The sequence below is a fragment of the Nanorana parkeri genome, unplaced genomic scaffold (assembly GCF_000935625.1).
Source record: "Nanorana parkeri isolate BGI_ZX_2015 unplaced genomic scaffold, ASM93562v1 scaffold539, whole genome shotgun sequence".
In the NCBI taxonomy this organism is placed as follows: domain Eukaryota; kingdom Metazoa; phylum Chordata; class Amphibia; order Anura; family Dicroglossidae; genus Nanorana; species Nanorana parkeri.
In genome coordinates, this window is record NW_017306807.1 from 104,744 (window position 1) to 126,530 (window position 21,787).

General features: G+C 40.9%; 1 protein-coding gene across 1 annotated transcript in view; it reads right to left on the minus strand.

Annotated features, from left to right (window-relative positions):
* TRIM37 (tripartite motif containing 37) overlaps nucleotides 1-21,787 on the minus strand; it is a 97,977-nt gene that overhangs the window by 18,515 nt on the left and 57,675 nt on the right. Inside the window, exons 16-20 of the mRNA XM_018561727.1 lie at nucleotides 19,594-19,730; nucleotides 16,658-16,749; nucleotides 15,480-15,668; nucleotides 12,656-12,955; nucleotides 1,964-2,098 (exon numbers count right to left, since the gene is read on the minus strand). Coding sequence (XP_018417229.1) covers nucleotides 1,964-2,098; nucleotides 12,656-12,955; nucleotides 15,480-15,668; nucleotides 16,658-16,749; nucleotides 19,594-19,730 — 853 coding nt within the window. The remainder of the gene's footprint in view (nucleotides 1-1,963; nucleotides 2,099-12,655; nucleotides 12,956-15,479; nucleotides 15,669-16,657; nucleotides 16,750-19,593; nucleotides 19,731-21,787) is intronic.

Consider the following 21,787-nt stretch of genomic DNA (forward strand, 5'->3'; position numbering starts at 1 on the left):
CAGTTCAGTGCTCCAGTCGCATCCCCGCCCCCCCCCCCCTAGTATTGTCCATTCAGAATGTCTTGTATTTTTTTCAAAGAATATGAGGCATTCTGTCAGTGGAGGAGAGAAAATGTCACATACCCCCTCCCCCCAAATCATATAATGCCTTGCATTCTCTGAAAAATACAAGACACTTTGTGGATGGGCAATAGTAAGGAGGGTGGGGAAATAATACGACCAACGTGCTTGTACTGCTTGAGTCGCATCTTTCCCTCTCTTCAGCGTTGGGTGCAGGATATGACGTGCCACAAGGTAACATTTTTATACTTTGCAGCTGTCCAAACATAAACACACAGCTTTTTTAATAATAAATGTACATACCCAGTGCAGTGTGTAAATTATGATTTTTGTTTCTGGAGTTTGGATTTAACCCTTTGTTATGCCAGGGTTCAAATGTAATTTACAACTAATAACTGCCAGCACAGTACAGACAGGGTTAATTAGGTTACATATCAACTCCCCATCCTCTTGAACTTAAAAAGAAAATTAAGTTTAGAGAAAAAGATATATTTCAGGAAAGAGCAAGTGATAAGTAAGCGGACATTTTTAATAGTTCTGCTATGTGAATGGAAATATGTAACAAATAAAACAGGTGTTTAACCAATTTAACTGCAGAAGGGGAAACGTTTTAGAATGGGAGCAGAGAACTTTGTCCTTTTTGTTAGTTTTGTGAAATTAACTCTGCTGTTAGAGGCTTCTGGGATGTTTAGCTGTGTGAAAGGTTAACTTTAATAATAAAGGTGTTCGCTGGCCTGTGGACAGATCCGCCATGGGAGCTGGGTTTGGCTTTGAGTATTCTTCAAACAAGGAGGATGGTAGGCGACTACCAGGGATAAAATTTGGTGGGACGCAGCGTCCGCCAGTTAATATTTGCATCAAACAAAAACAAGTGATAATCTTTTCACTGCCTGGATGGATGAAGCAAACAAAATGTCCTTGCACTCAGCACGTTTGCAGCATGAGTGGAAGGATGGAGTGAGAAGATTTTCTACTGACGCTCAATGGAGGAATTCTAATGATGTCCTACATGATCAGTTAATGTAGCCCGGGGTGACCTTCAGATCTGCTAGCAAGATGAATGGGGGCAAAAACGAATTAACAGTCATCACAGAGAAGTATAAAACAAGTATCTGTCGTAAAATCACCACATCACATGCAAGCCACAATTACATTGTAATGATTATGTTAGTTTGTGTGGATGTTTTAGTTTGAAACGAATATGACATAATTAACTAAAATAGTCTCTACTATAATTTTAAAGTAATTGATATTATCCCTTCAATATAGTTAGTTGAGGATAAAGAAGAAAACAAATCATAACTAAAGGAACAGGACTTCATTGTGACATGATGATGCACTGCAAGCAATCACATGAAGTCATGAATCCAAATCTAAACAGACAGATATTCAAAGACCATGGTAAATAAAAACCTGGGATTTTTAACACGTCAAAAAGAGAAATATTAACAAATTTCCTGAATGGTAGGGATATCAGTCATCAGAAAGCCTGTGCTCTCTAATTTGCAGTCATCTGAATAATCATAAAGATCACAAATAAAGCTACCCAAAGACCATAATTTGGTCAGCATAACATTCGAAGATGAGGCCTCCAAAATGCACATTTGCAGTGGGTGAAGCTGTATGCTCTGCTTATGGTGAGGAAGAGGAACACTTCCCAAGAGCTATCCTTTTGAGAGGAAAAAAAAAATAGATTGACCAGTTAAAATCCAAACATGGTTTCCCCCTTCTACCTATACAGCCCTGGTAGGGGCATGTATGCCAAGATCAGGTAATGTCTAAATACATATAAATGTTCTCTGATGCCTGGTGTGAATATTTTTTGAAAACAGCACAAATTCATGTGCTGCAAAATCAATGCAGGCATGCAAGAAAGCCAAATTACAGGAACTGTGTAAATTACCTTCTGATGGAACTTGACCTTCTCCTTTCACACGATGACCGCTGTCCCCACAGTCTACCGCTCTCCTTAGAGACAGACTCCCTGCTCTTTCACTGGATCTAGAATGCCTGGGGGAATTACATTTCTTACTGGCACCTACAAAAAAAAAAAAAGACAGTTTATTAGTGTTAAAAACTCTATATCAGGTATATGGTCATGTTTCTCCTGTAAGATCACATTTTCTAGCACTTAGTCCAATCAGCATAGGATCCAATAAACCTGTTTTTATTAAAACAAAAAAAAAAAAAAACAGTACACAGATTGTACAAGCAAGGTTGCAACTTGAGTAGGGATGGTCCGCCGTTTTGATCCGAAAATCAGCCGTTCAAGCGTTCGCCGAACTTTATGGGATGTTCGCGGTCTGTTGGACCGTGCAACGTCCCATACTGTAAAGAGCCCTCTGAAGCTCTGATTGGTTAAAGACGGTCAGGTGGTCAGGTGCAAGACTTTGCCCAATCAGGGCTCAGTACTCATTTGAAGCCATGATTGGGCAAAGGCATGATGACTCTGCCTAATCATGTCTTGCCTATCAGATGCCGGCAAACTACACAGCTGGGCGGAGCTACCTGTAACTGCTAGCTCCGCCCAATTGTTTGTTTTGCCGGCATCTGTCAAAATGGCATTATGCGGCGTGAGTCGGACGGGACGGCAGTCTTATTTTTATTTCTTCGTTGTGGACAACGCTGGACGCTGTGACTGAACAAGGATTAGGTTGGTGGATCCATTTTTTTTTAATAAACTTGTCAAAACAGGTCTTGTTTTTTTCAATTAAAGGATTTTATCAAAAGTCTGGATGGGTAGGGGTGCAAGTACTCATTCACAAGGGAGGGAAGTCACCTGGGTGCCTCCTTAATTAAAGGGGTACCCTGATGGAAATAAGCCCCCTTGCCCGCAGACCCTCACAACCACCGAGTCAGGGTTGTGGGGGCGAGGCCCTTGTCCCCATCGGCACGGGGACACCCTACCAGTGCCGAGGGCATGTGGCCTGGTGTGGGAGGGGGGGCGCTCTCTTGTCCGCCCCCCCCTTTCTGGCCCTGCCAGGCCTATGCTCGGATCAAGGGTCTGTTATGGAATTTTAGGGGGGACCCCACGTCGTCCCTTATTTTTGGGGGTGGAGTCCCTCCTTAAAATTCCTACCAGACTTTAAGGGCCTGGTGTGACTTTAAGGGGGAACCCCACACACTTTTTTTTACACAGGGTCCCTCCTAAATATTTCTGACAGACCCTAAGGGTCTGGTATGACTTTTAGGAGGAACACTATGCTTTTTTTTTTTTATGGTCCCTCCTTATACCCTTTAAAGTGACATTAAACCCTCAGATTTTTTAACATAAACCAATACTGTAATGTGTGCCTTACTGTAATCCATGGTAGTTTCCCTCATCTTTGCTGCTCTTCCTTTTAAATCCTCATCTTCTCATGCTTGGGGAGAACTTCCCTTTGCAGCGGAGTGCCTCTTCCTGTAGTGCTCGCTCAGGTTGCAAACCTTCACACAGACACCATGTATCCATTCCTGAGACAAGGCAGTCTGCTGCAAAACTGAAGCTCTGCCCAGCATGAGAACAGATACAGATTTAAAAAGGAAGAGCAGCAAAGGGAAACAAACATGGATTACAGTAAGGCACACATTACAGTATCGGTTTATGTTAAAAAATCTTATGGTTTAATGTCACTTTAAGTGATGTTAAAATCACTGCTCCTTTAAAAAAGTTTTTTTTTGTTTGTTTTCATTGATTCCTGTCCCCCAGAGAAGTACCCGGACCCCCATACACTTTTTATGGACAATAACTTGTATATAAGCACTTTTAAAGGGGACAATCATTTTCGAAAGTTCGACCCCCATTGACTTGCATTAGGTGCGAGTTCGTATTCAAACTTTTCGGCCATTAGGGTGCTCGAATACGAACCGAACACAGGGGTGTTCGGCCCATAACTACTTGTGAGGCCATCTTAACTGAAATGTTAACAGGATGAATAAGAGAATATTTTTGAAAGGAGAACACCATTCAGACATTTTATTGTTGGTAGCAGGATTAGACAGACACGGTTGTTATAACGTACCACAGTGCTCAGTTTGCGTAATCCACAGTTACAACGTCTATTATCTCCAGCCAAGCTTGACTATTCTAAAGTATCAAAGGGCATACACATGTAAAAGGAAACCAACCACATGTGGACACTAAAGCTGAAGTATCAGATTCAGATAAGTAAAGCTAAGAAATAGGGCACAACAACTAAATCGATAAAATCGATTAGTTGAATCTGCGTATTAGTTGATTGTGCTCCCGTTCCCACCGCTGTGCCTTTGAGCCAGGAGAAGCAGCTGGTGAAGCAGATCTCCGCTTCCTCAGCTTCTTTGGGGTCCCTAGGTGACATAGGTCTGAAAGACCCCTGTCACCATAAAGAGGACCTGTCACACCCCATCTGCTATTAGATAGGGGGCTTGTTAGAACCCTATGAGATAGCAATAATGTTAGTGTAAAAAAATGTGCGCTGCACGTTACATAATCACCGCAAATTTCATAGTGAGAGCAATAATTCTATAGCCATTAAATCACTGTTAGCACTAAACTGATGAGCGGAGAAAGTGCTTAAAGTGTTCCCTATGGGAAATTTTGGGTATTGAAGTTTTTTTTGCGGGAGAACGCAATTTTAAGGCTCGACATGTTGGTATCTATTTACCCAACGTGACCCCATCTTTCATATTTTACCACAAAAAAAATTAATAAAAAAGGAAGCGTGGCTTCTGCATTCAAAATGGTAAGCTAATGAGAGAAACACAATCCACAAATATAATTCCCAAGTCTTTCTATAAGGGGAGATCGCTGGAAGGTTGTCCTAAAATAAAAAAAAACCATAACATAACTTGGACTCAACCATTTTGCCCGCTGCAACAAAACATCTAAAAAAAGGTGTTCTGCTATGTGAATGGAAATACATAAACATAATGGGGTGTTCTCACATTTCCAAAAGTGGAAATACACTTTAAAAGGAGAAAGGAACCACTTTATGCTTGTGTATAATAAGGAAGGGATCCTTGCAGGGCAAGACTGCTAATTCCGAAACCTGATTGTGCAAGTGCAATGTTAGACCTTGCAAGAGGTCGCCCTCCTAGGCTTAAAGTGTATTTCCCACTTTTACAGACAAATATGGAGAACACCTATTTTATCTTTGTTTCTTATGCACATAGCATAAAAGGTTTTTTTTTTTTTTTTTTTTAAATTGCTGCTTGCGCAATGCATGCTCTATTCTGGAAGAAAAGTTGTTCTATGTAAGTAGTTTTGCTCTGGAATGCTAGGGGGGATGGGCAGGTTTAATGCCTGTTCACACTAGCCGCATGCAGCTAGTGTATGTTGAAGCTACTATTACAACGCAAGGCATGGTTTACTTTTTTTATTCAAGCTTTATTTGTAGTGTACACTCCATTCAGGTCACAATGGTGACTTGCATTGGCATTCGCAGCACACCGCCTCACAGATTACACCTGCATTGCAGTGTGTACAGGGCACATGGAAAACAGCTGATTTCTTTGTAGAGAGCTGCGTTTTTGAGAATGGGCCCTTAGGGCCTGTTCACATGAGTTTCAGGTCCTGATCTGGTCCGGATCAGGTGCGGATCTGCAGACGCAGTGCCATGTGTTTTTGCCACTTTTTTTGATGCGTTCCAGTTAAAAAAAATTATGCTGGAGTGAGGCTATTATCAGTATGTTAGCTGCAGTGCGTTTGACGCGTTGTGTTTCCGGACCATACAAAATGTGACATGCAGTATTTTTCTGTCGTAACCTGAACGGACAGCGCACGTGAGAACTGTAGCCCATAAAACACGTAGGGATACATTGGGATGCATTTTTAGAGCAGGAGCGTACGGATCAGGTCAGCACAGAAAACGGACGTCGTGTGAACAGGCCCTTAATGTTATCATAATTAACCCAGTCTATACTGTATTGGTAAATCTCATCAAAAGTATTGTTGGGATGTGTAGTCCTCTATAGCCTGTGCCATTCTGCATTTCTGTAAATATTAGGGTTGCACCAATATATTGGCCACCAAAAGATATCGGGCGAAAATGGGACTTTTGGCTGAATGCCAAAAGTGCCATTTTTCTGCTGATACAGCAGCGCATCCGTGCTTTCTTTCCTCCTCGCTGCTCTGTGTCCCAGCGGGGAGGAGAGAAAGTGACAGTCGGTCGAGCGCTGCGGGAGGAGAGCGCTGTGTTTGTGGGTTTTTTTGGGGGGGGCCCAAAAAAAAAATCTTGCACCAGGGCCCTTTGTTCCTTAGCTCCGCCACTGTACCTATAGATGCTGGACGTCTCTACCCCAGACGGTCGCAAAGATCAACAGACGCCCCCCACTAAAGTTGCAAAACAGGGTGGTAGCTGCTTACATGTTAATTTGGATTAGACATTAGGGTTTAATGACTCCCCAAACGTAAATATGAACATTTGACATGCCTTCTAGGAATGATTATTAATCACTCCACCATACACTATACTATGAGGGGAAGGGTAGAGATGCCCATGTCACCCCTCATACCTGAAAGTGGACAGTGGAGCAGCATGTGGAAGATAAGTACTAGTAGAAGCGATAACCTGTATTCATTTGAAACATTTTCTTTGCTCTAGAAATAAAAACAAGTTAATATAAAGCAATATGCTTTATTTTTAGGTGCTGAATGCATATGGAATAAACAAACAATAAAAGTGCTACAAAAATTCTAAATGCTAAAGAAGAAATTGAGGCTCGATTTGCACAGTCAAAACAATTTGGCACTCATACCTGCAGCAGCCTCTAAAACCCTTCTGTCAAATTCAAATGCCAGGCCAGTGCGACATGCAAAGCTTCAATATTTCCTGATAGTCCCAAAGCTTGCCCACCCCTTTCTGCATCCTGCACAATTTTACAGGGCAGTGAGGGAGCCCATCATATTGATGGGCCAAGAAGTATATGCAGGGCTAAATAGCAAGCACTATCTGTAATGGTCAGCGGTTTTCCTGCCAGAAGTCCCACTATTAGACAACAGGAGGGTTTCAGATGCCTCTACATGCCTGGGCATTACCTGCAGAAGTTTTTTTTGTTTTGATTACAAGCTCCAAATCTTTTTCCATACTTCACCAATATCTATGACCGCACTTACCAAGTTAAAGTAGGGCGATACCAGGAAATTTTACCTTGAAACCACATGCAATTGATCTAACAAAAAGAAAGGGCTTCTTGGTAAATGCTTTAATATAAGTGCTTCAACAACTGGATTTTTCTGTGCTAACCAAAGATAGATGTTCTGAAAACTTTTAGTTCATTTCCCAGGGAGCACTGCATGTAGTCTGCTTTTCTGTACTTCATTTTCCAGTAAAGGCACTTGTGTATTACTCAAAAGGGAATGCAAAAGGCATTTCAATTACTATTTTTTAGCTAGATGTGTAATGGGGATCAGTCAGGTGTAAATAATGTCAATGTGTTGCAAAGAAAGACAAGATTTTTGTACTCTCAATAAAATCATTTTCTTGGAATCCATTAAGGGACACGGGAAGTCTTTAAACTTTCGAACTATATGGCTGTCTACAGGAAGAATAAAGAGTGGCAAAAAAAAAACCCAGTAAGCTAGTCCAAGATAAGCCCTCCTATCAAGTAGTACTGAGGGTAGGATAAACACAAAGAGGTGGGACCTGCGTGTGACGAACTCCCCGATACCCCGACTGGATATCTCCGTCTTAAGCCTGTTCCTTGGGTGCTGGAACCAGAAGCAAGTGAATACAGCATGGGCTTACCCCAAGAATCAGACAACACTGACTTTGGAGTGGAAACATGAACTGGTTTATTGAAGAAAGCACACAAAGTTTATACCTCACAGAATCAGATAAGAGTTCAGTGTGTAACCTTGACCAATCCCCTCCCCCAGACAGCCAAATGCAGCATTGGAATTCCCTAATTAGATGAGAGCTTGATCACATCAACCTAAACAATGGCCACTCCAGACAGCCTGCTGCCTTCACAAATCTACGTTTAGCAGAGATGGTATCCAAACAACATGGAAGTCCGGATGGTTCAAATCAAGTCAAATAGTGACATGCTCTCTATTAAAACAGGAAAACACACACAGCAAACAAAGTTCTCCGGGGTAAAAAAATCTCTGCAGCCCTATGTCCGTCACACTGCGTCCCTGAATGGAATAGGATGTCCTGAAGCACAGGGTATGGGCAACACAGCACACAATAACAGGCCCAAAAAAAAAAAACACAACAGAACACCTTGGGACTGCGTGCTTTAAAAAAAAAAAATGAATACAAAAAAAACAGCCTAAAAAAGACCCATATGTCAAAAGCTAGCATGGAAACATGAGACTGAAATGTCCACCTAGACTTTAGAGAATGACTGAACAGAAGACCAGGTGGCAACCTTGCAAATCTGGAAAATGGCTTGAGGTTGCAAAGTCCAAAAAGTACTCACAGATCTTGCAGAATACACTAAAGGTGCCCATACACTGCTCGATTCTCGTACGAGAATCGCGGGAAATCCCGCGATCCTATGAGAATCGAGCAGTGTGAACGAAGACGTGCGACCGTTTCTACTGTACGGTCGCACGTCTTTTGTCTAAGGAGCATGCTAGAAAACCAGCCGAGAATCGTACGATTTTCGGCTGGTTTGAGCGGTGCTCGGGAGACAAATGCCGAACGGGCCGGTGTGTGCACGCGCACACTGCCCGTTCAGCATTGCGGTCATTGCGATGATCGAGAGTACGATCTGCCTGTCCAAGATGGGCAGATCGTACGTTTTTTTAATCACTTTACAACCATCGCAAGACTAAGGTCTTGCGATGGTTGTACAGTGTATGGCCACCTTACAGAGAACAGAGAAAAACGAAGTCCTGGGCCTCAATATTACCTTGTTCATATGCAAAACCAGAAAGAGCTCCTTGCAGGATAAGGCTACCTGCTCAAACACTCTTCCTCAAAGAGGAGAAGGCTACAAGTAGAACCACCTTGTGGTTGAGAGGAATGTCTTGCCAGGTCAGCGTACCATATGTGCACGAGCCAATCCAGAGCACTGTGGATCACTGGAATGTCCCCCATCTTGAGCCTGCAAAGCAGACTAAGAAAAAGTTACAAGGGAAGAAAGGTATAGAACAGAGTGTACTGATCCCACAGAGCCACTAGGAGCATCTACTGTTAGAGAAAAGCTAGAGGATCCTGGTACTTGGAGACAAATATGACCAGTTTGTGGTTTAGCATGGAGGTACTCACCTAGCATCCCCCCCTGTGATTTAGGTAGTGGAGCACCTCCAGGTGTAGGGAACACTCCCCTGGGTCCAAGTGCTGCAGGCTGAGAAAATCTGCATGTACAAAGCCAGGAAGTGACATTTTACCCAAGATCTGATCTACCTCTTGCCATGGCAAGTCTTTCGGTTCCTGCCTGATGAATGATGCACGCCATTGTCATGGAGTTATCCGACTAAATCTAGATTCGATGACCCTCTTGTAGGATAGTCCAAAACACTGAGGGGACAGCCGAATGTCAAAGTTCCAGAATGTTGACAGGGAAATGAAACGCCTCTGAAAACCAAAAGTAACCCCAGCCCAACAGGCTGGAATCCGTTGAGAGGATCCTCTAAAAGACTCCAGAACACGATTCCTGAGCCAGCAAGGCTAAAAGACGTCCCCCACTAGTAAAAGTGGGGACACTTTTTTCCTGGGAAGAGGGCTTGCTGCCTGCCTTAGTTGGTTTGGAGGTTTAGGAAGTGCAACAGAATTATACCCTGTTTAAGTTTGGAACGAAAAGCTTGTGAAAGAAAAAACTATTTTTTCTTAAGGAAAGGAGCAGAAGACTTAGCTAGCAGAAACACAGACTTCTGAGGCAAGAAGGTACTCTTCCCTTCGTGACTTCCTTGGCGCAAGTGCCCATTCACCAAAAAGGTGTTCGGCTGTGAAGGGCACGTGCTCTAGGCGTTTCTTGCAGGGAAGCTCTGAGGGAGCAGGAGAGGGCTTGGTGAAAGCCTCTGTGGGTAGAAGTATCAAAAGAGATCAGCTATCCTTTACCATAAATGGCAGCAAATTCCTCTGTAGGATATGAGGAGGGAGCCCTAGGGAGTGCAATGAGGCAGCCTGATGCTAGCAATGGCAGCCTTATGCTAGCAATGAAGTGGATAGGGAGGACAAAATAGACAGTAATAAGGTCCTCAGAGGGGAAAGAACCCTTACCAGAGCTATGATCTGGCTTTATGGTACCCACAGCCCCACCCCAGTAGCCTTGCGCACATTGTGGCTAACCAAACACGCTGCACAAATTGCCAATCAGGGTGGCTAATGCAGGGTCCAGTGACCAAACCGTACAGGCCAGACCAGCATGTTCCTTTATGGGGAGTCCAGGAACCATCCACCAATGCTCTGCTGAGGAGAAAAATGTTCTGGATAGCTGCAGGAGCCACTGCAGTAGCTTAAAGCAGCATTAGGGAAACTTGCTAGGAGATTTTGCAGAAACTTTTCAGGGAAAAATAATGTAATAGAGAAGTACTCTCAGAGCTGAAAGAAGGTCTATTTTTTTGAGGCAGGCTGGGAACGGCATTCTTTTTTCTGCCCAGGTTTTTCTTTTCTTAATTTTCACCTGGTGATTCGCTCCAAGGGTGACTGACAACGCCCTCTCACTGTACTATATCTATGAAGGAGCATTGTGACCTCAGGGCAGGACACCTCACGCTCTTATATCCAAAACACAAGGGGGAGGTGTTCTATAATGCACAGAAGAAAAATGATCAAGCTTAATAACAATGACCGGACAAGGCAGAGTGCACAGGAAGTAGGGAGCATGTTGGATTTCAGACAGGAACAACAACCGGTACTAGCAGAGGTTTTCAAAGGGACAAAAGATGTGGAAAAGTGCATGCATTGTAGAGATGAATCAGATATTTTTTTTTTTTAAATTTTGCTTCTAAATAAAAACTTTAAAACAAACCAGTTGCAAGTATTTCCTTGACAGATATTCTGCAAAAAAAGAGAATGACAGAAACCTTAGATTTCTTTATTTTGACCTGGTGCTCCTGCAAGTGACACACTTCTCCCTAGGGCGACAACATTCCCTTACTGTACTATATCTACGGAGAAGCAGTGTACATACTTCCCGATAACATTGAGATAACCGTGCCCTGCAACATAGGACAGCACTGGATATCTAGCAGACCGTGATTTTTTTTTTGCGTGCTTATAGGACAGATGCAACACAACACATTCAATAATATATTCGAGAGATCAAAAAGGTAGCAAATAAAAATGTGTTGCTGGCATTTAAAATGTGCATTAACTCCTTGCTGTCCACCCATTGTAAAAATACGGGTGGATGCTTCCCGGTGAGTGGATGTACATTTACATGATTTTTTTGCCCTGCGGGCACGCGTGAGCAGTTTCACACCGGGTAGGTAAACCGCCGTTGCATACAAGCTTTCGGCCGGCTCTACAGCCGCCCGATCGCTTGTATGACCTTGCACTGTGCAGCCCCACAAATTGGGTAATAATAAATGTTTAATAACATGTCTTTTTTTTTTTTCTCCAAAGTGTACAGTTCTTTTTTAATTATACAGTTAAAAAAAAAAAAAAACAGTGGTGATTAAATACCAAAAGAAAGCTGTGCGTCCCAAACAAAATGGTATAAAATTAATTTCAGTACATCGTTGTACGACTGAACAAAATGTCAAAGTACCGCAGCGCTGAATACTGAAAAATGGCCTGGGCAGGAAGGGGGTTTAACACCCCAATCCGCAAGTGGTTAAGGCCCATACACATAGGACACTACTGGCCGAGGATTGCCTGGAGGGCAGAAGCAATTGTCCAGAGGCTATTTTCTATTTACTTGTCCTCTCTTCTCAGTGTAAAATGCAGCCATACATGGTGAAAACACCACTGCTAAACTACTAATGAAGGAGCCGGGTGAAAATTGTTAGCCAAACAGTAACTGCATCCTACTAGAGGCAGTTACTGTTCAGATATTCAAACAACCATTGGCGCCAGCTGTCTAAATAAACTAGTCAGCAGGGCAGATTTGGCATGGATGTAGGAACCTATGCGTGTATGGCTAGCTTAAGTCTATCAGTTTGCTTAGACTAATTGCTGAACTGGATTTGGTTTAAAAAAAAAAAAAATTCTGACCTACTGAAATGCGTTATAGCTAATCAAATTAGAACAATACTAATTTTACATGTCACAAATCTTTATCAGTTAAGAAAAACACAAGTAGCATCCCTTTTCCTTCTTGGCCACATTATGCATACTGCTAGAAAAAGCAAAACACACAGATGCAAACTTTTATGTTTTGGATTGAATATGGAATTATGGAAGAATAAGAACCCTTGTCTGTTTTCCTGCTATATGTGGCTCCTTTAGAGACATTGGGGAAAATGCCAATAGTAACAGACAAAAATAAAAACACACTTTTCTTTAGCAAAGTAGGGGAAGGCTAGAACCTCTGTCAGCTTTGTATATCTGCCTGTCCCAGTGGCAGATTTTCACTCAATCATACAAAAGTTTGCATTGTTCCTCACTATATCCAAAACTAGAAAAGGTTTATGGCACGAGATACACTTAACCATCCCAGCAAGGTGGGTTACTTAATGGTTTCCCATGTAAATGTCACCTATAGGAAGACATTACAGCACAGATGGCTTTTTTAGACTTACTGTTTCTGACATAACAGCTTGCAAGAGAAGATTTCCGGAGCAACTCCATCCCTAGCTCTTGTAACTTGCTGCACCCTTCTCCACTGCCTGTTGCCAGCGAGTCCAGCTCTCCGGCAGTGCTCAGCTGGCCTTCACTAGCACTGCTACTTCTGACATCACATAACTGGCTCTTCACAGCAGATAGTTTGCTGCGCACCTCAAGCACCTGAGATTTGTACCTCTTTAGCATTTTCAGATCAGGAGAGACTCGCCATGAAGCATGCTGTGCACGCGTGTCCCTGTCCTTACGGGAACAGGATGCTGGAGGAAAAAAAAGCAAACAATTGGTACTTTGGGTATTTACGTAGTCATTAACAAGCACTGAACTTTAAAAGAAAAAAAAAATACAGTACTTTCTAAAGCAATTACTGTTACGTGTGAATAGATCCAACATTGGTCTTCTCTAGCAAACAAAATTAGTTTCTACACAATAGAGCTACTTTTAAAAAGGAACTTATTACGAACACAATAAACTACTGCAAAAATCCAGAGCTCATGTCAAATAATCATAAAAGCAGAGCTGCTAGTGTCATTGTCTGGTTTACACATTCATTGCATTCCCTGGGTAAGCTGTACATCACATGGCTAGCAAGTCTGCCATGACTTCCTGGTATTATCAGTCTGGCATTCTCCCCAGTGTCCGAAGAAAAGTGGCCAAGGCTCAGCTATTTACAGAACATAAGACAAGTAACACCCACACCTTAAGGCTTCTACCTTCTGCTACATTGAAATAATGGTTTAAAGCATAATTCCAGCCAAAAATAAAATACAAATGAATAGCTCATTAAAACCTAAAACCAAACCAGCTTGCACTGAAATATTAATCTTCAATCCATCATCCCCCAAAAGTTTTTTTCTCCTTCCCCTAGATGTCTTCAGTCTGATGGCCAGCATTATTTATATTATATTATTTTTTTTGTCCTGGACAGTGAAAGGAGAAGCAACACGGTGATGACATCATCTCGGTCACAGTTTTCTACTCCTATTAGCATGCTTCTTGTCAGCACATTGAACTGAATGGCTCTTTGCATTGCTTCTTCCTCTCACTCTTCAGACTTCCTGACTGACAAGAGGCCGATACCAAGCCAAACTAAGGTACTTACACTGCTTGTATTTGAAAAATACATTTACTGATGAGGTAATGATTACAGAACAGCATTCTGTAATCTACTCTTGATATAACATCAATCGGTTGCACTCTGACATTGCGTACAATGCAGGACCAGCAGACACTTGCATTGTAAGTGAGGACACTGGGGGCCTGCCAGCAACCCGGAGCATCGAAGAGAAGGAGAGCCCTGACTACTAAATGAGAGAGGGCTGAGATAAGTAAAAGTCCTTTAGCTACGCAGAGCAGGGGGCTCTCCACAGCAAGGGTAGTTTAATTTTAGTTCCCTAGAATTCAGATTTGAATTTACCAGAGCACTCCATGAATCACCAACAAAGAAAAAATGAGTCATGTGGATATTTTAAAATTGAACTTACACAGAATAAAGACTATGCAGCACATCAGCAAGGACACCAAAGGTCCTTCTAACCCAGTGTCAGCAGAGAAACGCTAAATGTGGAATCGGATAATAGGTGTGTCAAGTAAATAGCTCATCAAATTTTCTATTGTGCCTAATTACTGTCACATCAACTGTAGTGACTTTGCAGAGCAAGCAAGCCTAATCAAAAGGCAATACAGGAACGCTGTATGGATAGGCAATCATTTTACTTTCAGCTGTCTAGTTTTTTGGATCGGGTGGTATACTATGCAGTACATCTCTACAATACATGTACATCTTCTGTGTTTTATCTCTTTAAAGACCTTGCAAGTACAAGAAAAGGCCTGTTCATCTGCCACAAATTAGGCATAACAAACAATGTCACTGAACACAGGCATTAGTAGTTGTGGATAACACTGCAGAACTGAGGAAGAAGTTAACCTGAGCATTTGATGGCTTTAATGGAAAGGAGTGGCAAAAGTTAGCTACCAGCAAAAATCTGGAGCCGAAAGGCTTGCTGTAAACCAGGGATGGCCAAACTGCGGCCCTCCAGCTGTGGTGGAACTACGAATCCCATGAGGCTTTGCAAGATTCTAACAGACATGACTCCCGGAGAGAGATGCTTCAATGGATTTGTAGTTTCACCACAGCCGGATGGCCGCAGTTTGGCCATCCCTGCTGTAAACAGAGGTAATCACGATGATTGGGAACCATGCCGATTGGTTCCCAATGGATGCTGTACACCAGCATCTGTCAGACAGTGCTGTAGTAGAACTAGGAGCGAGCACACCTATTTATAGCCCTCTAAATATATTGTACTGTACACGAGTACATATGTTGGGCTAGTAAAGCAGTGTTTACCTTATTTTTTTTAAGGTCTTCGACATTTATAAGTATTTGCCCTTTTATATTAGGATTATTGGTCATTTTAAGGTCAGTAGAGAGTTCAATCATGTTTCTTCCCTTAAACATTGGGAAAGTTATACACAGAGTGCATTTTTTTTTTACAGTAGATCAGTAGACCTGCATTGTTAGACAGAGAAGTAAAGCACAACGATTTTTATCATAAAAGGATAAAAAACTACTGTGTAGCACTGCAAAGCAGGGTGTAAAACCCTTAATAAGAAGGTTGCCCCATATACAAATATAATATTAAACTAAACAAGCTTTCTTTCAACACATTGATGGCGTTATGCACAACAAGCTAACTAACCTCTTACCCTTATAACTAAATAATTAAAAAAAGACTATATACATTTCCTTTCCACTTAATGAAATAATATATAAGGTGCAAGTACCTGAGGATTGAAAAAGTGATGCAGGAGGTCTAGGCTGCAAACTCCAAAGGTTCTCCATACTGTTTCTGTCTTTGAGGTCAAGTAAATGAATAAGAATAAGAGGGTCTAGGTCCAATAAACTGCTGCTGGAAGCACTTATGTTTCCAGATCGCCTTGAGTTTCTGCTGCTACCATAAGTATGACTGCTTGCTGAAAAGAGAACAGAAGTAGGTTTAAGGCATTACCTAAAACAATATGCCAACTATGTGTAGATGACAAATATTACCTGGTTCACATTAAAAGTATCAGACCAAAAAAGCTAGTGTGTATAGAAACCCTAGGTAGGTAGCAGCAATAAACATATGTGGGAGCTGGCACTGCTGCCTTTCAAAATGGCTTTTAAATGTGTAGTCTACAGAAGAATCATTCTCATCCTGAAATCAATAGGCAATGAAGCTAGGATGTCGGCGATGGACATTGAGCCTGCAACTTTAGAAAACATAATCACCTAGATTTTGGAGAAAGTCTGTGCACGCAATGCATTCAAATGTTGCCCGAGTCAGAGTCAAAAGTCACAGCAGGACTGATGGTTTAATGTTCATGGTCCATTCTTGCAGACAAGTCTACCCATATGCATTATTTAAGGATACAAGCCTAACACCCTTTGGGGCATTTTGTTTTTGTTTACATAACAGCACACTAATCAGTGTCAATGTAGGGCGTTTTGTTTTAGCTCGGATTCTTAACTAAAAAGTCTTTTAGAATATGCAAGCTCTTCAGCTATAGGATGGTAAAACTCAAGCACCTGTGTATGGAGATTACATAGCTTTTAAACAAAACAAAAATTATTTTAGCGTTTACAAGTAAAGAGGAAGCTGGGAATTGGCTGCCTACGGATTAAAGCTTTTGTACAGCAAACAATACTCAAAAAAGGGGCAGACATGTCCTGAAGTCCTATTTATAGTCAGCTAACTATACAATGAGGAAAAAACACAAAGCCCTGCAGGTGCTAGTGTGTAGAAGTGGCAACTCTGTGTGGCTCCGATTGATCAGTGCTGTAGTCTAAGGTGATGAAAAGGAACATGCTGGTGCTGTTAAAAAGCAGAAATTGGAACAGTCTGTAGTGTGCTGTAGAGTGCGTTGGCAGAGGGACTCCTCTTGTTAAGACTTTCAAAAATGTTGCCCGTTTCAAATCGTACCCGAGGTTCCAGCTGCGCCAGCTGCATCTTCCATCAATTCTCCTTCTTCTAAATCCATGTTACTGCCATATTCCACATCATTTTCCCCAGACCTAATTGTAAACAGACACAAAGTAATAGGAGACAGATAAAACACCCACAATGGTTTCTCTAAAAAAGTGAACCTGTGCTCAGACTATGGGCATTTAAATATTGACATTCTTAACTAGCAATAAATAAGCTTTAAAACAAAGTCCTCACTTACTTCCCTACCAGCAGACGCAGAGGCGCAATTAATCCACAAAACAGCACGAGTACTGAAAACACTTCAAGTTGTTCTTTCTGCAGGTCAGCTCCCCCTACTACCTCCTCAAAGCTAGTGACTCAGCTGTCTTCCAACCAAGGAACTGTAGGAGGGAGCAGGGAGAATGACGAATAACCTTAGCTCCTCTTGCAGGCAGAAAGCCACGGGAGATAGTCAAGATCAAGAGCACACTCCAAGATATGCAAGGAAGCACGCAAGCACCTTTGGGTACTTTTTAATGCTTGTTTACCCTTTTTAAAGTGACTGCATTAGGTTAGCCCGTCTGAAATTGTTAAAGGATCACTTAAAATTATGCATTTGAAAATGGTTCCTGGACACCAGAACACGGTCGTTTAATGCAAACCTCAGCAAAGATAGCAGCTGAAGCAAAAATAAAATAATGCATGAGTGCTGCATTTTAAACCTGACTGGTTCCTGTGGGTATCAGTTCCTTTCATAAATCACACTTTGTAGTTACCCATATTCTTGAGAAATAAGAGATCTTTCAAGTATTGTTCAGATTTGCTTACCAAAGCAATAGCTTTGTATGTTTCAAGTACAAAACCATAATTATAGCCTGCCAACTCTGGTTATAGACAGAAGGCAATTAATCAACAATTTCAGACCAGAGTATGAACTTAAAATAGGAGCATTAATAAAATATAATATAATTACTAAAATGTATTTTATTGACTATTGTCTTTTTCCTTAAATGCTCACAAAAGATTGTTTTTTTAATAAAACCATGTTTAACAGAAAGAAAAAAACTGTAGTTTACATCAAAATGGTAGCCAAAAGGTTTAAAGTATAATTACAATTTCTATTATTTTGGCATATATCTACGGCTAGCGAGCAGTAGATATATGCCCCATGATTGACCACTTTGCTGTCCGGAGCAATTTCTTACTATTTGCACTCACATGATATAAATCAGAATTTATGGCTAGAAAACAGCTTCAAACTGCCAAAAGATATATTTTCTGAAAGCAGAGGCCCTGTAGAACAAAAAAATGCTAATTGCATTTTTTTATGTCGCACGGTATTTATGCAAATGTTCAATCAAACCAGCATTTTTAGGATAAAATACACTATTAAATTTAGGGCACAAACAATAGAATACCCATTTTTTTGTAAAATATAAAAGATGGGGTCATGTTGGGTAAATAGATAAACATGTCAAGCCTTGAAAATGTGAAGCTGCAAAAAACTTCCAATACCAAAAATTTCCCCATAGGGGTCACTTTGAAAGCTTTTGTCACTCATCAGCTTAGTGCCAACAGTGATTAATCGCTCTAGAATGATTGCTCTCATTATGACATTTGCGGCAATATGTAATGTGTAGCGCAATTTTCGTTTTTGCACATAGGTGCATCAACGCGTGTTTGCATATAAATGTGCGTGTAAAGTTGCTTTTTCTAAATTTTCTTATACGTTACTTTTTTTTGTTTTTTTAAACACTTTTTTTTTACACTAACCTTATTGCCATCACGTAGTGGGCTAACAAGCCCCCTATGTAATAGCAGATAGGGTGTGACAGGTCCTCTTTACGGAGACATCAGGGGTCTTTCAGACACCTAATGTCACATAGGGACCCCCAAAGAAGCTGAGGAAGCAGATATGTTTCCCCATCTTCTACTCCTAGCTCTAAGAGCCGGAGAATGTAAACAGTGACACCAGAAGTGATGTAATCACATCATGTCCGGGTCCAGTGATCGGAGATCAGTGGCTGGATGCCGCTGGATCTCTCTATGATCGTTGCGGGGAGACCCTGCAGAGGGGTGTGGGGGGGGGGAGCACAGGCTACTGATCTGTACAAACGATCCGTAGGCAAATACCTAATTACTTACCTGTTCCAGCGCCGCTCACTCCCGACTTAGGCACTCCCGGCTCCCGAACAGCTGCGAAGTGTGTGGGCCGATGCGCAGTAGAGCGGCGGGGGGGAAAAAAAAAAGGGACTGGAGGGACTGTCGGAAACGAGTGGAAGAAAGAAGATGATTGCAGCAAGAGGCATCACAAATGTAGCCTTTAATGTCACTTGACTAGTTATTCATTTTTTTTTTACATCTAACTAAATCCAAAAAAGGACAGGGATGGTGGGAGAGATATTAAGAATGTAACCAAAATGGTTACTGAAAGCACACCAAAAGAAATTTAAAAAAATTATGTAAAATTACCATCAATCATTTCCAGGTACATTTAAATTTCAATATTAAAAAAGGTATGTATGCATGTATGTACGTACATATATCTATATAGATAGTGTATATCCTCTATTTCTCTTCTTTAAAAGTTTTCAGTTCATTGTTTTCTAGTGGTGCTGGTTTAGCAGTGCTGCTTTACCTCCTGCCCGCTGCACGGGTTCCTCCATCAGCTGAGTGGCTGCTGTGTAGGCACCCATGCGTGCACATTCCCGGCTGTGCCGCAGTAGTTGTGTGTAAGTTTTTTGGCAGTTCACTTTGCAAAGTGGAATAGGGAGAAGCTGTGTTCACTAAACTCTATAGTCTTGGCAAAGGTGCACTTTAAGTAAATCAACCCAAGTATGTATACCCTCTGAAATTAGGGCTCCTGAACTGGATTGTTTTGTTTCAGAATTCATGGTTTTGACCCTCACAGATATAAAATCAAGTCTTTACCATCTAGTTTCTCTACTTACATTGTCTCTTCATCAATATCATTTTCTTCTGTATTGCTGGTGGCCGTGGAGCTGGCAGAGGAACAGCTGCCCTCCAAATGGTTCACTTCATCATCCCCAGCCAAGTCAGGATCCAAGTCTCCATCAGAGAGATCCTGCTGCTAACACAAGACATGCAGTGAATGCATCTTACCGCTCTATAAACCATGACAACAGCAAGTCACACATACATAACAAAACGAAAGAAAAACCTGGCAAAGAATTCTGTATCAAAAGAAAATAGCAAGAACCAGCCGATTAGCTAGATAGTTACTAGTTCCTTTTAGGTTTTATTTAAAAAATATATAATTCAACCTGAAGCAAATCTGAATGTAGGTGGCTTCAAAATAGAAAATCTCTGGCTTACAATGACGCGTTATATTTTGGATGATAACTCTTCTCAAAAAGTATTTCATTTAATGCCAGTGAATATATGGCAGAAACCTATAATCAATATTATTGGTATCTAAATTTTACATTATCATGAATAGCTGTACCAACAGTGAGGGGATGTAACCAGAATCTATAGACCAGAAAATCCTGCTCTTTGCACAACATGCTGCAAATTCCAATATGTAAGCGAGTCCAGCCTCAAGACTGGGTCATGGGGAGGGGAGCCCTTCACCATCCTGGGCATCTTTTCAGTCAGCTAAGGTACAGCTGACAGAATATGGCAAGGATGGCACACACAGGCATGCATTGATCTTAAAATTAATTGGCCGAAATGAGAGCCATCGGTGGCACCTGCCACCACCACCTGACTCAGCAAACTTCTAATAAACTAAAACATAAATGAATAAAATAAATAGAAGGAGCCAGGTGAAAAATTGTTGAACAGTGACTATGTCCAATGAGATGCAGTCATTGTTTATCATGGATGGGGAGATAGAGTGGTTTCTCTTGTTTAGACTGCAGGGCTGAAAGAACTTGAAGCACGTACAGATCCCTTAAAACACACACACGCGTAGATAAATGGATTGTATGCGCCAACAGAACCAAATATCTTTAAAATAAAAATAAAAAATTGACAAAAAAAAAAGTTAGGATTTTACATATAATATTGCAAAATACTTTATATACAGAGCAAACGAAGAATAAAATCTTAAAACCCTTTGAGAATGAATTGTTCTCTGTATGTATCTTCCACCTAGAAATACATCTATGATTAAGTCACCAATTTGTTTGGAACTGACAGAATACAGGTTTGCCTGATCAGTCATTTTGTGTGCAGTACTCATATTGAAAGAGTTAAGGTCTCATGAGAAGGTTTTCTATCTGTATACTATGATATTTAACAATGTATGAGTATTACCCATCCTAAATGTAGGTGTATTCTTCTCAAAGGGATTTAGTTTCTATTTTTTAACCTTTGTTCTGTGAATAAAGTAAATTGCAATATTGTAAGTGCAGTCCTTTCTTTTTTATATAAATGTATGGACTAAAAGCTTGTGTTTGAAGATATCTGGTTCTGTTGAAGTCATATAAAGAGGGTTTTAAGTAAGTTGGGTTCAGTAATACATCTTAAAAAGTGTCCATAAACCCAAAATGTAACCAAATATAACCACAGTTCCCTAGGCAGCTCTATTAAGACCCATGCAAGAGATAATACAGGCCATCATAACTGACATTTTAAGCTACAGCCATTCGTTCCACATGTTCTATAAACAAGGGATCAACCTCAGCAGTGGCGAGGTGCCTTTTAAGGGACTTTGACCCACGAGAACAGAGAGGGCTTCAAATTGCTTATCGCTTGAGTTCCAAAAGACAGGAATGTCCTCCATCAGTATGGTGATACATCCCACGTGAAAGAGAAATATATTTCAAATATATTTAGCAAATACATTTATATATGTGACATATATTTACAATATATTGTCTTACTCAAATATATTTTAAGATATATTCAAAAAATGTAAATGAAAATATATTTTCCAAAGTCATATATATTTCAAAATATATTTTTTATATATTTTTTAAACATGGAAAAAAAGACATTTCCACATATATTTTGAAATGTATTTGGGAATGCATTCCACAAATGTAATTAAAATATATTTTCCAAAGTCATATATTTGAAAATATATTTTTGAGATTTTTTTAACATGTAAAAAAAGAAATTTCCGCATATATTTTCAAATGTATTTGGGAATGCATTCCAGAAATGTAATTAAAATGT